General features: G+C 42.8%; 1 protein-coding gene across 1 annotated transcript in view; it reads right to left on the reverse strand.

Moving 5' to 3' along the window:
• Positions 1-15,561, reverse strand: part of SLC27A2 (solute carrier family 27 member 2) — a 48,890-nt gene extending 33,329 nt beyond the window's left edge. Inside the window, exons 1-2 of the mRNA XM_065941548.1 lie at positions 14,878-15,561; positions 518-727 (exon numbers count right to left, since the gene is read on the reverse strand). Of these exons, the coding sequence (XP_065797620.1) occupies positions 518-727; positions 14,878-15,355 (688 nt within the window). The 5' untranslated portion in view covers positions 15,356-15,561. The remainder of the gene's footprint in view (positions 1-517; positions 728-14,877) is intronic.
• Positions 15,562-16,186: the final 625 nt, after the last annotated feature.

Genomic DNA, 16,186 nt, shown 5'->3' on the forward strand with positions numbered 1-16,186 from the left:
AGATAATGGTCAAAATGTTTGTACAAATATAACCCCATTATTGTTCTATAGTCTTCTTTGGTGGTCCACTTATAATTGGTTATACATTGTATATGGATGCTGGATAGAGTATAATCAAAATGCTGGATAGAGTGTAATCAAAATGTAATCATTAAAAAAATTCCAAAACCTGTTCAGTGCCAAATCTTAATCAAAAAGCAACAATCATTTTGAAAAAAATCCTAACAACCTATTCAGTGCCAAATCTTATCATCACCGTAATTATTTTTGTAGTTTTTGGTTAACCTCTCTACCTGTTCTATACACCAACTGGGGGAAGTATGCATACCTTAGAGAAACCCAAATGGTTTCATATGCTATGGAATAAGATCATACTTCTCACAGGCAATGAGCTAAATCCCCTGAAGTATTAGTTATCTGATAAGTTTTGCCAAAGAAAAAGAGCATTTAAAAATCTAACCCAACATTTAACTCTTTCAGGATAGGTCCATTGCTTTGAGAATCCTCTATTGTTTACCTGTGGTTCCAGAAGTATAAATATATAAGGCAGGGGTGGAAAAGGTAACTTCCGACCTCCAGGATTCTGGGACAGGTTCACTTGACACTTCATCCACTTTGTCTAAGAAAGAGTTGACCCCATCTGTGTTAGAAGTTCTGCTCACATAATAGACAGCCAGATCATCTTTCTTCAAGCTTGGCAGCACCTCTTCAACAGCGGCTTGTAGTTCTTAATTTAATGAGAGAAAAAAATCCAAGCAAACTAAATTAGTCCATTCAAGCTCTATTAGTGCAATAAATTTTGTAGTGATTGTGTTTCCACTAAGGGTTGTTAAAACATGTAGACACAGTAATATTTATAGTTATGTATTTTTAACATGGAATTTACCACATCTGAAAATATCACAAGATCCCAATATTTAAGGGAAGGCTGGGTTCTGATGGTTTAAAAAGTGACAGATGATTGAAATCTGTATACTACATGGCAAGTGCAAACAAAATGGATATAAGGGTAAAAACCAAGATTATATGTGTATGACTTATATGCATATCTGATATATATATCTCAAAACACTCCAGAAATGAATTTAGTTACTCCCAATGTATGTCCCACAGGACCAGAGATTTAAAAAAAAGAAAATTTTAAGGAAAAAGAGAAATGAAAAGAAGGGAACCATACTACTGAAAGGATAATAGAAGCTAACTTTATGTAACACATTTTTAAAATATCAGCAACAAGTAGTTCTACTAGGAAGGTTCAGCTGATCTGAGACATAAGCTCCAAATTTCATAAGCACATTATCCGACCTAAGAAGAAAAAGGGGTGATTAGCATGTTTTTCAAACTCTGAGTCACAATACTGCAGTGGATTGTTAAAATCATTTAAAGTGATGATTATTCTAAAAAATAAAATAGAAAGCATGTCACACATAGGAAGAGGTAAGTATTTTTTTTTGAGTTTCAGCTATGTGAGTGTGTGAGTGCTGAGCTACACACAAATGTAGTTTTTATAGGGGTCAAGGTAAAAAATTTTAAAGGCATTGATGTAATGTGCAACTACATTTCAGGTTTGTTACCTGAATTTTTGCACCATTTTAAATTTTATTTTAAATTTTAAATCATAAGATGAGACACTCTTTAAGCTTCTTTGTCTTGAATTGTGATAACTGAAGTGAATAGGCTTATTCTTAATAGGAAGGTGACTCAATATCCCAGGGAATTACCTTAGGGAGGCTATATCTGATTCATATTATATGCTTTGTTTTTCAGATATTTACATATGATGTCTCCGTCAGGACATGAGATAGTATCTGGATAGATGCATTTAAAAAGTCTAAAAATTTTTTAACCAAAGCAGTCATGCACCTGATAAATATAAATGAAATAGTACAAAAGAATTTATAATGCAAGTCAGTAGGCCCTTATCTCACAAATAAACCTGCTGCCTGGAGGCAATGACTTTTAGGGTTTTTTTTTTTTTTTAGCTGTTTCTTCTAGCAGTCACTTCTCCATCACCAAATTACATACTTTTCCTGCTACCTCGTGACTTACCATTTTTGAAACCCACCCCCATTCCCCCCTTGTTCACCTTCAACAGTTACTATTTTCACTTTATGTTGTCAGGGTTAATGGTACTTTTAAATCTATTCTGAGACTATAATTCTGTCTTTCTAGCTTTGTCTATGTGTTGACTCTAGAAATTCTAGAACAAATAATCAGGATTGACAAGATTATGACAATGTAATTATTTCAAACAGGACTATAGAGTCAAGTAACACACTATAATCATCTTTCCTTTCTTAAACAGTTTTCTCCTGGAGTGTCTACTGGCTATTATTTCTTAATGTACTATCTGTCTAGTTCTTTTTCAACCTCCGTCAGATCAGCTTATTCCTTTTGCTGCTCTCTTCTCCTCTTTCATTTTGAATGGTTGCTCTCTAGTTCTTCAGTATTTCAAGAAGATCATCAGAAATATTACTGCTGTAAAAACAGTAACTGGAGTGCTAAGGTCCCTTGCCAGTGCTGTGGTTCAGATTCTCATTATTTCCTATCGAAATTGTCACAATAGCTTCCTGACCGATCTCCTTGCCTCTAACCTCTCCCTGCTTCCAGTATCAGTGACACTACTGCCTGACTTCTTGTTCCTGCCTTGTTTAAAATCCTTCAGTGGCTGCTTATCCCTTGTGATAGAATCTTTCTAATGCAGTGGATGGTTCTAAGGTTCTTCTCAGCCTACATCCCCCGGCCCGATTTTTCTGATGTCATTTTCTTAACTATCCTTGTCCCCTTTCCTCTAACCACACTGATTTAAGTGAAGTGAATGGAGCCATAATTCTCACATCTTACCACCTTTATCCATGTGGTTTCATCTGCTTGGAATGCCCTCCTGCCCACCCCCCCGACCCCGGTCACTGGAAAAACTGTTCATCCTTCAAAACAGCCTCATTGCATTTAACTCTGTGGTTCTCCCACAGGAGTTTGCATTATACGTCTAGCAGTGTGTTTAGTATGTAGTGTGACATGCTTCACTTCTTTTTCTCCTCTATTTGGCAGTGAAAACTTTGAGGTTAAGGGATTATAACTTGATCATCTTGGCCCTGCCATAAATGCTGAAAAAATGTTTACAACTGAAATAATCTACACAAAGTATCCTATTAGCCACTGGGGAAGAGACAGAGGAATAAGCTAAGGCGGTTGACTTTAAAGGATTTAGACATTGCAACACTGTGAGTTGATAAATCTCCAGTAAAATGCAAAATTAAATCATTTTTGTGATAGAGGTATGTCTTATATCCAAGTAAGGGATATGAAAGTAAGTTAAAAACGAAACAAAACTACTATTGCTACTTAAAGAATTAAGAAATCTCTCTCCCTCCCTCTCTTCTACCTAAGACTGAGCCTATTTAGTTAAATAGTGTGTTCATAAATTACCTAGATTATTTCCTATTCCTCTCCTCCCTCTCTCCCAACAGTTACCTGACGTCTGTTTAAAGTGTGTCTCCTGTCTCACGGTTCTCAACACTGGAAGCAACAGCGTGTACAACAGATACTGTTTTCACAGAGCCCAGGTCTAAGGGGGAGAATTAAGAAGTAACCCATTAAAATAAGGTGTCATATGTGGTGCTTTGGAAGCGCGGAGGAGGGGCACGAAAACAGCCCAGAGAAAGTGTTAGCTAAACTGAGACCTGAAGGGTGAGTAGGAGTTGGCAAGATGAAGATGCACTGAGACGGACTGAGCCTGTTTGCAGCCAAGGGACAGCTTATGTAGACTCACAGGCAAACAAGTGAGCTTTAGTCACTCAGTCGAGTCTGACTCTTTGTGACCCCAATGTAGCCTGTCAGGCTGTCAGGCTCCTTGGTCATGGGATTCTCCAGGCAAGAATACTGGGGTGGATAGTCATTCCCTTCTCCAGGGGACTTTTCCTGACCCAGGAATCGAAACTGGGTCTCCCGTGCTGCAGACAGATTCCTAACTCTCTGAGCCACCAAGGAAGCTCAGAGGCAAACAGCAGGATGCCAGAGCAGCTCAAAGAGGCTAAAGCTGACTGCAACGTAGAATGAGAGGGGAAAAGGTCGGAAGAAGAAACTGGATGTAGGCAGGGACCAGGTCTCTGACTTACGTCAGGTACATGGGCTGGAGAAGGCAAGGGCCAGAGGTAGGGAGGCCATTTGGTAGATCAAACTTTGCATTAAGGTAGCCACAGAGCATAGAGAGAAGTAGATGCATTTAAGAGATGTTTGGGAGGTAGAACAGACAAGATTTGGTAAGTCCTGATGAGAGAAAAATTATAAGTCAAAAGAAACTTTAATTTTTTCTGTAACTTTTTGAAAGAAGATGTACGCCGGCATTAGTGATATATCTAAAATTAGTAGTTTCTTATATTATATAATTTATAATTATTATATAAAATAATAATAGTAGTAATAAAATAAACAGCCAACTCATTGGAAAAGACCCTGATGCTGGGAAAGATTGAAGGCAAAAGGAGAAGAGGGCAGCAGAGGGTGAGCTGGTTGGATGGCATCACCTGATTCAATGGACATGAACTTGGACAAACTCCAGGAGATAGTAAGGGTCAGGGAGGCCTGGTATGCTTCAGTCCATGGGGTAACAACTTAGTGACTGAACAACAACAGAATAATAAAGGTAAAAGGAAATGCAACTAAGCAGGTATCATGCTTGATCACAGTTCAAGTAATTTGGACAATTATGGCTTCTGTTCCCTCATGTTTCCACTTGGCCTTCTGCATGCTTTAGGTTTAGAATCCCTGACATTTCGCAGAGATCATCTTATCTGAAGGGAAGGCCCTTGCTCCTGCCCAGCACAGTTTCTTTACTTGACCTCTGGGCTGTTGGTGTAGAATTTATGTTTGGATGTTGACTGGAGGTTCCAGTGGCTCCCAATCATATCAAGGCATACCTCATATGTCCTATACTGACCTTTACTTTGCCTACCTGATGCAAAGAGCCAACTCATTGGGAAAGTCCCTGATGCCGGAAAAGATTGGGGGCAGGAGGAGAAGGGGGCGTCAGAGGATGAGATGGTTGGATGGCATCATGGATTCAATGGACATGAGTTTGAGCAAACTCAGGGAGATAGTGAACACAGGGAAGCCTGGTGTACTGCAGTTCATGGGGTGCCAAAGAGTCAGACACAACTTAAAGACTGAACAACATATGTCCTATGGTAGCAGACTTTTCCCCTTTAAACTAAAGATGCAGTATTTATAATAAATACATCTATATACACATATATAAAGTGAGATTGGAAGGGAAATTCTGGATGTGAATGCAACTCATTAACTGTATATTTAATATTTAATGTCTTCTCTTAATTCTGTTACAAATAGGACTGGTCCCACATTTTCTGCTTCACACATGAATTTTTTTGGTAATTATTACTATAAAGTCTGCTTACTTAAGATTAAGTGAAAGGTGAAAGTGTCAGTTGCTCAGTTGTATCCATGTGCCCATACTGTTGTGTCTTTCTGTGCCCAGGGACTGTAGCCCACCAGGCTCCTCTGTCTATGGCATTTTCCAAGCAAGCACAGTGGAGTGGGTAGCCATTCCCTTCTCCAGAGGGTCTTCCCAACCCAGGGATCAAAGCTGAGTCTCTTGCATTGCAGGCAGATTTTTTACCATCTGAGTCACCAGGGAAACCCACTTAAGATAGATGTGGCAATCAACAAGGACATATAAGATCAAATAATTCTACTTGACACAGGTTGAGCTCCCTGGAATTCTGAGATTTTTGTGTAGGGGTACTCTTGGGAATGATGCCTGTGGGGCTGCAATGGAGGTAGACTGGATGGAGCAAGAGATTGTGCTTCGATGCAGCCACACAATGGCCTCCCTCAATTGATCTTACAGGGACTCTGGGCCCAGGATGGCCCTTCAGGCTGTCCCAAATGACATGAAGTGGGTTCTACCTCTGTGTCTGCCCACCAACCAGTCACTGGATGCAGATTGGGGTGGTAGTGCTTGACCTTGGGCAAAGCGGCTTTCTTCACCCAACGGCAAGTCCTGGAATGGTTCTCGGCTGACAGCTGGCAGTTGCCAATGCCTCCAGCAGCAGAGGAAGCAGTACCTCAGTCTTGGAGTGGGGAACTGGGCAGCATATCACAGCATCCACCACACCTTTCATTCTTACTGATTAAAAATTTACAAATTTCTTTTGTGGAGGACAGCTTGTATAGTAGCTTGTATATCACCTCATAAAATTTTCACAACAACCCTGTGTTATAGACGATGGTAACCTTGTTTCTACAAATGAGGACAGAAGCTCAGTGAGTCTCTATATGGATCATTACATACAAAATGAAAAGAATTATACTGGACTTCTAGGATTACCACTTTCTTGTACTAGTCATTTAAGTTCAAGTATGGGTAAAGGACCTTGAGATTTTGGAAGAAAACTGTCCACTTGACATGCTCAGTGCTTGTGAAAGCATTCGGATCTGCCTTTCAATAGTAGTATGGATCATCTCTTATTTGTCTTTCTGATGAAGAGAATCAGTTCAGTTCAGTCTCTCAGTCGTTTCCGACTCTTTGCGACCCCATGAATCGCAGCACGCCAGGCCTCCCTGTCCATCACCAACTCCTGGAGTCTACTCAAACTCATGCCCATCGAGTCGGTGATGCCATCCAGCCATCTCATCCTCTGTCTCCCCCTTCTCCTCCTGCCTCCAATCCCTCCCAGCATCAGGGTCTTTTCCAATGAGTCAGAATAACCTCAAGTTTTATGAAAAGCATGGGTATGAGAAACAGTATTCACAGAAAGTTGCCTGCACCTGAAGGGTGTACAGTAGATCTGTCCTTTCTTCATTAGCCTGAGCTGAAATCATGGATAGGTGTAGAACCTGAGAGAGCCCCCTTGGTGGCTCAGATGATAAAGAATCTGCTTGCCATGTAGGAGACAAGAGTCGGACACGATTGAGTGACTAATACTTTCACTTTCACTTATAGAACCTCAGAGAAAGCAGTACACATTTGGATGATGGAAAATCAACTGATTATAAAATCTGCACTCCTTAAAATCCATTTTATAGAAAAGAAAAAAATCAGGTTAGCATATGAAGATCCTCTTCCACTTACAACTTTTTTTTTTTTTTTTTTTTAAAGAAGGTCAGAAGAGAAATTTCTGAGGACACAGGCCCATTCCTCAAAAGCAGGTAGAGGGGGTGGGTAGTAAGCTGAATCAATCTTCATCACCAAAGTGGCAAAATGCTACTGGCTAAACCCACTGCTTTTAAATAGGAAAAGCATTCAATCTAGTAGCTTGTTTTGCTATTAGATTGCCCCATGGAGCAAATAACTAACCAAGTTAGTTACATAACACCCCAGAAATGTTTACCAATAAAGTAAGATTTGAAAAGAAAGCAGTGAAAGGAAATGGTTTTATCAGAATTTCAGGATGATGTGAACTGGGTGGCGGATGAACAAATCAGGATTGAAGACTTCCCTTCAGTCAGAAAGGCAACTGAAACAAACTGGTTCTAACACAGATCATGGAGACAGTCTGAAAATAGTTTTAAAAATACAGTTTGTAACTGTGATTTCTCATTTCTATTATTGGCATTTTGGAATTATAGTAATTAATAATCTAGTATATAGTCTGTACATCAACAGAGTGTCACAGAACACCCTTCAGAGAGAGGCATGCATAACCTCCCCTAGGGCTTCCTTGGTGGCTCAGATGGTAAAGAATCTTTTTGTAATGCAGGACACCTGGGTTCAATCCCTGGGTCAGAAAGATCCCCTGGAGAAGAGCATGGCAACCCACTCTGGTATTCTTGCCTGGAAAATCCCTAAGACAGAGGAGCCTGACAGGCTATAGCCTATGGGGCTACAGCCCATGAATTCTCAGAGACACAATTGAATAATTGATACTTTCACTTTTCTCATACCCTTCCCTTCCCTTCACAATGCAAATCACCCTGGGGTCAGAAAGACGTTTAATCAAGGCTAAATCCCTCAGGAGCAAAGAAATTTTTAGCAGGGAGCTACACACTCATCTCATATTTATATAGTTACATAATTTCTTAACATTATTTTTCACTTCTCTCAGTTAAAGTTCTTGGTCAAAGTATCTTGCTTTCTAAATAGCTCTAGAATCAAAGGTAATTCCTTGTCAGAGATTACCAGATCATACCAGGCCCTATATAATTATAATAATTTGATATCTGTAAGCAAACAAGTCACCTATCTACCAACTGTGTGCTTCCCGGTTTCTCAGAGGCTGTGGGAGGTCTTTTTCAAACACTGGCTGCTTACATTCATTATGCAGAATAATTTGAACTCTATCCTTCTTCCAGATTCAATAACATTCACTGTGGATTTAGAATTTATTTTGTCTTTACCCCTTCACTCCTTTTTTATTGTTAAAGAAAATAAACTGATAAACATTCCCAAACATGCCAGCAATGTGCTGGTTTGTTTTTGAATGGAGGTGGACAATCGTCCTCCCTTGCAATCTCTAGTTATGAGCAGGTCAAGAAGAAAAATTTCACAGAATGTCTTTAAGCGAGCTCTCTCTTCAGACCGTGGGCTACTTGGCTGGGATCCTAGCTCTTGAATACCCTCCTCATTTGTTGTCTGGGTTTCTGTGCCCTTCCATCCTAGGCACAGACTCTCCCCAGCAGCCCATTCTGTGCCCATCATCAGCTCCCTCTCTGGCAGTGAGTCTAGAGAGAGAGTGTCTCTTGTAGCCCTCTGCCAGAAGAAAACTGGGAGGTAAAACAAGTCTGTGATATAAAAAAGAATGAAATAATGCCATTTGCAGCCACATGGATGGACCTAGAGAGTATCATACTGAGTGAAGTAAGTCAGAGAAGGAGAAATATTTTATGACATCCCTCATATGTGGAATCTAAAAAGATGATACAAATGAACTTACTTATAGAGCAGAAACAGACTCACGACTTAGAAAACGAATTTATGGCCTCTGGGGCGGAGGCGAAGGGTGGGGAGAAGGGATAGTTAGGGAGTTTGGGATGGGCACGTGCACACTGCTATATTTAAAATGTGTAACCAACAAGGTCCTACTAGCACAGGGAACTCCGCTCAATGTTATGTGGCAGCCTGGATGGGAGGGGGGTTTGGGGGAGAATGGATACATATATATGTATGCCTGAATCCCTATAAGGTTCACCTGAAACGATCACAATATTGCTTGTTGATTGGCTATATCCCAATATAAAATTTAAAAAAATGTTAAAAAAAAAGCTGTGGTAGGGAGAGGCTGGGCCTGGGGCAGATCGGGTCTAAATGGATTTTCTCAAATCAGGATATATTTGACTGTTTTAACATCATTTTTTTTTCATGCCCTTATGACCATCCCAAGAGTTCTTAAACTTCAAAGAAGAAAGCCTGTTACAACCAACCAAAATAATGGAACTTTTTTTTAATGGAACTTATTAATGCCACCAACAAAGGTCTGTCTAGTCAAAGCTATGGTTTTTCCAGTAGTCATGTATGGATGTAAGAGTTGGACTATAAAGAAAGCTGAATACTAAATAATTGATGCTTTTGAACTGTGATGTTAGAGAAGACTCTTGAGAGTTCCCTGGACTGCAAGGAGATCCAACCAGTCCATCCTAAAGGAAATCAGTCCTGAATATTGGAAGGACTGATGCTGAAGCTGAAACTCCAATACTTTGGCCACCTGATGCAAAGAGCTGACTCATTGGAAAAGACCCTGATGCTAGGCAAGATTGAAGGTGGGAGGAGAAGGGGACAACAGAGGATGAGATGGTTGGATGGCATCACCGACTTGATGGACATGAGTTTGAGCAAGCTCTGGGAGTTGGTGATGGACAGGGAAGACTGCAGTCCATGGGGTCGCAGAGTTGGATTTGACTGAGCGACTGAACTGAACTGATTAATGCCACAAACATTTACTGAGTGACCACTATGTGCTAGTTATTATTAAGGCATTATTCAAAGGTATTACTAAGGCATTATTCATATTATTATTATGAGAGAACTGTAAGCCGTTGAGACAAAGTACCTTGAAGCAACACACCTAAGTTGCAACACACCTAAGTTACTCCTTGAGCAGCCCAGAAGAGGAGTGGAGACAGGCTATCTCTATGCCCTGATTCTTGACTGAAGTTTGCACTAGAAAATTATCTCCTTACATGAGTGTGAGGCCACCACTGTTGGCCATTCCTTGGGTTCTCTGAGTCCTATTTTCTCTACAGTAGAGTTTCCTCAGTAAACAGTTTAAAAATGACTAACATTTAAGTCTAGCCTGCTGTAGTCCTTACATAGTGAAACTCTTTAACAAAGCATCTCATTGTGTTGGTAGTGGTTCAGTCACTAAGTCATGTCTGACTCTTGTGACTCTGTGGTCTGAAGCCTGCCAGGCTCCCTGTCCACGGGAGTCTCCAGGCAAGAATACTGGAGTGAGTTGGAGACCTGATGAAAAATGCCTCTGGGCTCCTCCTGCCTAGAATTCCCGCTCCCCAATTGCACTTACCTAGCTCTGTTGTCACGGAGAAGGAAATGACAACCCACTTAAGTATTCTTGCCTGGAGAATCCCGTGGGCAGAGGAGACTGATGGGCTGCTGTCCATGGGGTCACACAGAGTCAGTCACGACTGAAGCAACTTAGCAGCAGCAGCAGCTTTGTAGTCAATGCCCCCAAGAAACATTCATCCTCTGTTCTTTTTCCTCTACAGCATTCTGAAGCCCTCCCAGTATACTTATCACATTCTCCTGGTCATCCCAATCATTTGTGTACACGTGACTTAGTTCTTCAACTGGACTGTAAGATCCTTAAACTAATTTAGCTTTTTCTCTCTGCCTCCCACCAGGGCAACTAGCTTGTACCTTGTGGGAAATGTTTCTTGATATGATATCAAATTGTTATACCATCTGCTTTTCTGCATCTAACCTCAAAAATTTCCTTGACAAGAGTTCTCTTTGGTCCCGACACTAGTTTTAGAATGTTCTCCTCTTTTAGAACTTTCAGTGATGCAATACTTTTGAAAGCTATTGGAAGCATTTTATCTTATCACATTATTTAAAGGAGGTCAAATTTTATTTTTCACAACCCTGAAAGACCAGGTCAAAGATAATTGGGAACATTTTATAACCTCTCTGGATCACAATCTTGAAACACAAAGTATCTTTAATTGTTGCGTGCATGCTAAGTCACTTTAGTCGTCTCTGACTCTGTGTGCCCCTATAGACTGCAGCCTGCCAGGCTCTTCTGTCCATGGGATTCTTCAGACAAGAACACTGGAGTGGGTTTCTGTGCCCTTCTCCAAGGGATCTTTCCAACTCAGAAATCAAACCTAGGTCTCTTATGTCTACCTGCATTGGCAGGTGGGCTCTTTACCACTAGCACCACTTGGGAAGCCCATCTTTGTTACTAAAGCCTTATACAAGAGTAGTATCAACACTGGGGGTGCATGCATGATTGGTTGAGCCATGCAAGGTAGATATGACCAGTGAGCTAATGAAGGAGTTATCCTTCCAGGAGAAGAGCTAGGTTAGCAACAATCTTAACGTTAGCATAAATGGAAACAAAGCAAATTCACTATTTGGGGGACCCTTTTTTAAAAAAAAATATTCTATGTTGTATGAAATTAAATATGGCTTCCTGTCTTCCCTGTTTTGGGAAACTGCTTGAAAAACTACTGGCCCAACAAATTGGTTTCTATCAACTACAACACTGATGGAGGTTCCAATACCTGAAGGTAAGTTTATCATGTGATTACTTACATTAGAGCCTTCTATGGAGAAGGATCCTGAAATGCACCACACAGAGAAAATCCTGTTCTCCGGGAGACGGGTGTTTCTGCTTGATGCGGGGAGGTGTTGTGAGTCTTTGGCTTTCTCTAAGTATAGTAAGTTCTGATGAAAAAAATTGGGCACTGAAATGCCTGACAGGGTTGAGCCCTGTTAAGCTCTGTGAAGAGTCCCCCAGATTCAACATGACAAGGGGATCAATCTTCATCATAAACACCACTGTGCCAGTCCTTTGCACACACTCCAGAATTTGACACAGTTGAAACTCAAGAAACTCATGAGCCCTGAGGTTGAAATTTGAAGTGAAGAATCAAACCTGTTGAATTGTCACCCCTCAAACATTTGTAAAACTTCTCAATCTTTCTGTCCCATGTTTAGATGGTATAATAGAATATAAAAAGCATCCTAGAAGTGAGACAAAAATCATTGGGTTCTGTTTCCAGCTCTCTCTGACCCTGGGCAATTGATATCATTCCTCTGGGCCTTCATTCATTCAACTATTAAACAAACAACTATTAAACAAAGTGGGAATTACCAGACTCAAAGCCTATTCCTTAGATGATCTTCTTCCAAATCATCTAGGAGTGGGATGGGGCTTGCTATAAAAATATACTTTCCTGCCTCCCCCACGGTCCTGCTGAATCAATGTTTGTTTTGGGGACGAGGCTCAGGAAATTGTTTTTTAAAATGAGCTCCCCAGGTGATTCTTCCACTCATTAAAGTGACTCTTCTAAACTTTTTACTGCAGTATAACACACTTGTTAAGAGTTATATGAACAACACACTTATTATATAACACACTTTTTTTTTTTTTTTTTTTAACACACTTGTTAACCTTAGGATATCTCTAAGATTCTTTCCAACTTTAAAGAATTTGAAGAATCAGTCCATTCAACACATTTGCACATGGACACATTTACTAACCAGCATGCAACTTTGGACTCTGTTACCCCCATGGCAGTAACTGTTTCGGATCAGAGTGTAATTCTGCATGTGATGTAACAGTCTCTCAGTGATTTGGAAAAACAGAATGGTTTTCAAATGTGTGGCCTCTCTCAAAGGTCAGTTTACTGTTAGAGTGTTGTAGGTCCACTGGAAAGTCATTCAAATTTGACCTGAATGCTGGAATTTCATTATATTATCTACGTATGCTGACCAAAGCATAATACTCAGTGACAGAAGACCGTTGCCTGGGCAAAAAGGGAGATATCTGGTTGTATTTCTGATTTGATTACAGAACCAAACTCCAGTATAGTCATTCAAATTGAAGCTTCTTTGTCAACAAAACTTCCAGGCCTTGACTCCCTCACGGGGGGACCTGGGATAATATGCAGGTAAAAAGTACTTAAATCCCTCCTGAAGTGGTACACAGAGCACTGTGTTAATAACTTTCCTCTGAATCAACTGGTAAATAGGTTTAAGAGAGTCTTCCAGTTACTAAATAGTGAAGTTGTCTCTTTTCCCAGGCAACTAGGAATTGTTGGGAATTTTCTTCAAAAGGCTATCCCTTTTAAAATAATGTGTGTGTGTATGTATGCGTGTGTGCGTGTGCGTGCATGTGCGTGCTCAGGCACTCAGTTGTGTTCAACTCTCTGTGACCCCACAGACTGTAGCCCACCAGGCTCCTCTGTCCATGGGATTCTCCAGGCAAGAATACTGGAGTGGGTAGCCATGCTCTTCTCCAGGGTATCTTCCTGATCCAGGGGTTGAACCTGAGTTTCTTGCCTCTCTTGCATTCACAGGCAGATTCTTTACCACTATGCCACGTGGGAAACCCTCAAATAATGCCTTTAAATTACCCCTTTCCTTCTCAGCTTTTATACAAAGCCTTCATTTCTTTTTGGATTATTTATTTTATGTCCGATGAAACAGGTGTGTAGTTTCCTGGCTTCCCAAAATGAATAGACATGTTGACTTACTGTAACTAGGCAAACTCCTTAGCGTACTTCAGAGTCCTCAACTATGAAATGAAGGTGGAGAAAAGATGGATGCTTAGTCTCTTCCAGCTCTAACACTTTTCATTTGTGAAGAGAAAGGTAGCATGGTGTAGGGAGAGTCATGGGCTCTGAAACTAGACAGACCTAGGCTGGAATCTTAAGCCTCAGTTTCTTCAGCTGTGTGTCAGGGGGTAATGATATATTAATTCTCAGGGTAATATAAGCATCCAGCATAGAGCTTGGCACAGAAAGAAAGACATTCCAGAAAGGTGAGACTTCCTGGCTCCCTATTTCTCCACATCTTTTAGCCCACACCTGTTTAGGCCTCCTCTTACTGAGAGAGTGAAAAGCAATCCCTGGTCCTTATTCAAGTGTAGGGACAAGCTTCCTGGGATAGGAAACCCAGCTAGTCCTTTGGGTAACAGGTTCTCGGATTCTTCCTGACCTGGTGACCAGTGGAGCATGAAGTTACCATTTCAGGTCTTGTTGAAAAGTTGCAGGAGGCAACTACAGAACCAAAGGTCACTGTTGCTATAAACGTAATGAGGGCTCACTAGGGCTTGCAGCAGGTGATCAAAGTCTTCTTGGGGATCAGGCGGATTCTCTCTCTCTGCAGTGAGAATCCAGGGAGGCTAACAGAATTTGAGAGCTGGAAGCAGTCTTGAAGACCATTACAGAGGAGGAAACCAAGATATGGAGAGGGATAGTGACTTGCCCAGGATTATACAGTCAATCAAGGAGCAGAGGGGAGAACAGTCTCTCTGGATCCTCTGGACTTCACACTCTAGACCCTCTGCATTTTAAGGCAGTTATTGTCAGCACCGGCTAGGAACTTGAATTCTGGAGGTAGACAGATCTAGTTGATCCCCTCCTCCCAATTCTGTGATCTGGGATATAAGGCTTCACCCTCTCTGGCCTGAGTGATCTCATCTACAAAGTCAACCCTATCTGTTTTAAGTATTACCAGCAGCACTATATGTACTGTGATTCACATAGTATCTGGCTTGGTCAGCTCCTACAACAGAAGGTTCAAATGACCATTAATTAGCGTTTGGAGGAAGGATTGCCATCCCCTCTCTCTACATCTCCAGTTCCGATCTGAACCCTCGTCCCCCGTAACCCCTATGCCAGGCTGTCAAGAAGAGAAGGAGCCCAGTGCCAGGGTGAGGTGGTCCCCAGGCTCACCTGGTGAGACCAGTAGAACCTTCGCCCCAGAGCACTGAAAGCAGTGCAACAGGGACTTCCCGCGGATGTTGTAGTTGAGGCACGCCATGGCACAGCCCAGCTTCATCAGTCCCAGCCACAGCCATATGTAAGCTGGTTCATTGCTCATGAAGATTGCCACGCAGTCTCCCTGGCGCAGGCCGAGGTGGTCGCGCAGCGCCCGAGCCACTTGGTTGCTGCGTCGGTCCACCTGCGCGTAGGTGAGCGTCTCGTCCCGGAAGAGCAGGAAAGGCTTGTGTGGAGTCTGCTGCACTTTCTCCAGAAAGGCGTAGAGGATGGTGCGCACCGGCCGGCGCTGCCCGTTGCTGCGCGCCCGCCGGGCCACGCCGGCTACCCGCAGGAAGTAGCGCAAGTCCTGGAAGAAGTAAGGGCAGCACAGGTTCACCAACAGCGGGAGCATCAACAACCCCGCCAGAACCGCGTAGACGACTGGCAACATGACGGCGGCGGGGCCCCCTGCCCCCTCCAGGGCGGTGGGCGCACTTCGGGCGTGCAGGGCGGCGGCGGAACGGGCTGCGGGCGGTGCGGGGATGCACAGCGAGGAGGGGGCGACCGTGGAGCTTTGCGGCCGCCCGCGCACCGCTGCGGGATCTCTGGCCGAAGGAGCTGGGGTGCCTGCTGGCTGCTGGGTGTGACAGGCCGGCTGAGCCTGCCCCCACGTGAGGGTGCAGTCTCCTGCGCGTATGCCCCGCCCCGGCGGTCCTCCGCTGGCTGGGAGGGCGGCTCCGCGGCTCCCCGACGGTGTGACCTTATAAAAATGGTGACCGTAAGACGCCTTGGAAGACGCTGAGAAGATTAGAGGGGATAATACAGGCGGAGCGCTAGTGTACCTTTTAGAGATGACTGATGATTATTACCAATAAAGTGCCTTATAAATACGAGAACGGTCCTATGATTTCCTAGTAGCGGGTAGCAGGTGCCACCGCCAAATCAGAATCCCATCTCTTCTTCCTGGTCTCAGGGGCTTTCCGCCTGGTCTTTGTTTCTCACATTTGCTTTCCGCCACGCGCCTCCCCCCCCCCGCCCCCCCCGCCTCCCCGCGCCGGACCCCGCCCAACCCCGATTTAATTGCCAGGCAGGCTCTAGTGATAAAGAATTCAAGGGTGAACAAAAGCGCCTCCGATTGCCGCCTCCAGCTCATCCCAGCCCAGGGGGCAGTGCGTGAGGCCCGGGCGCTCTAATCCGAGACGTCCTGCAGGGCCCAGCTAGTCCAGATTAGGCTGGAGGTGGCTCCACACTTTGCCACATGAAATCAAGCTTCGGGGAAGTT

The sequence above is a fragment of the Muntiacus reevesi genome, chromosome 7 (genome assembly GCF_963930625.1).
Source record: "Muntiacus reevesi chromosome 7, mMunRee1.1, whole genome shotgun sequence".
NCBI classification, from domain to species: Eukaryota; Metazoa; Chordata; class Mammalia; order Artiodactyla; family Cervidae; genus Muntiacus; species Muntiacus reevesi.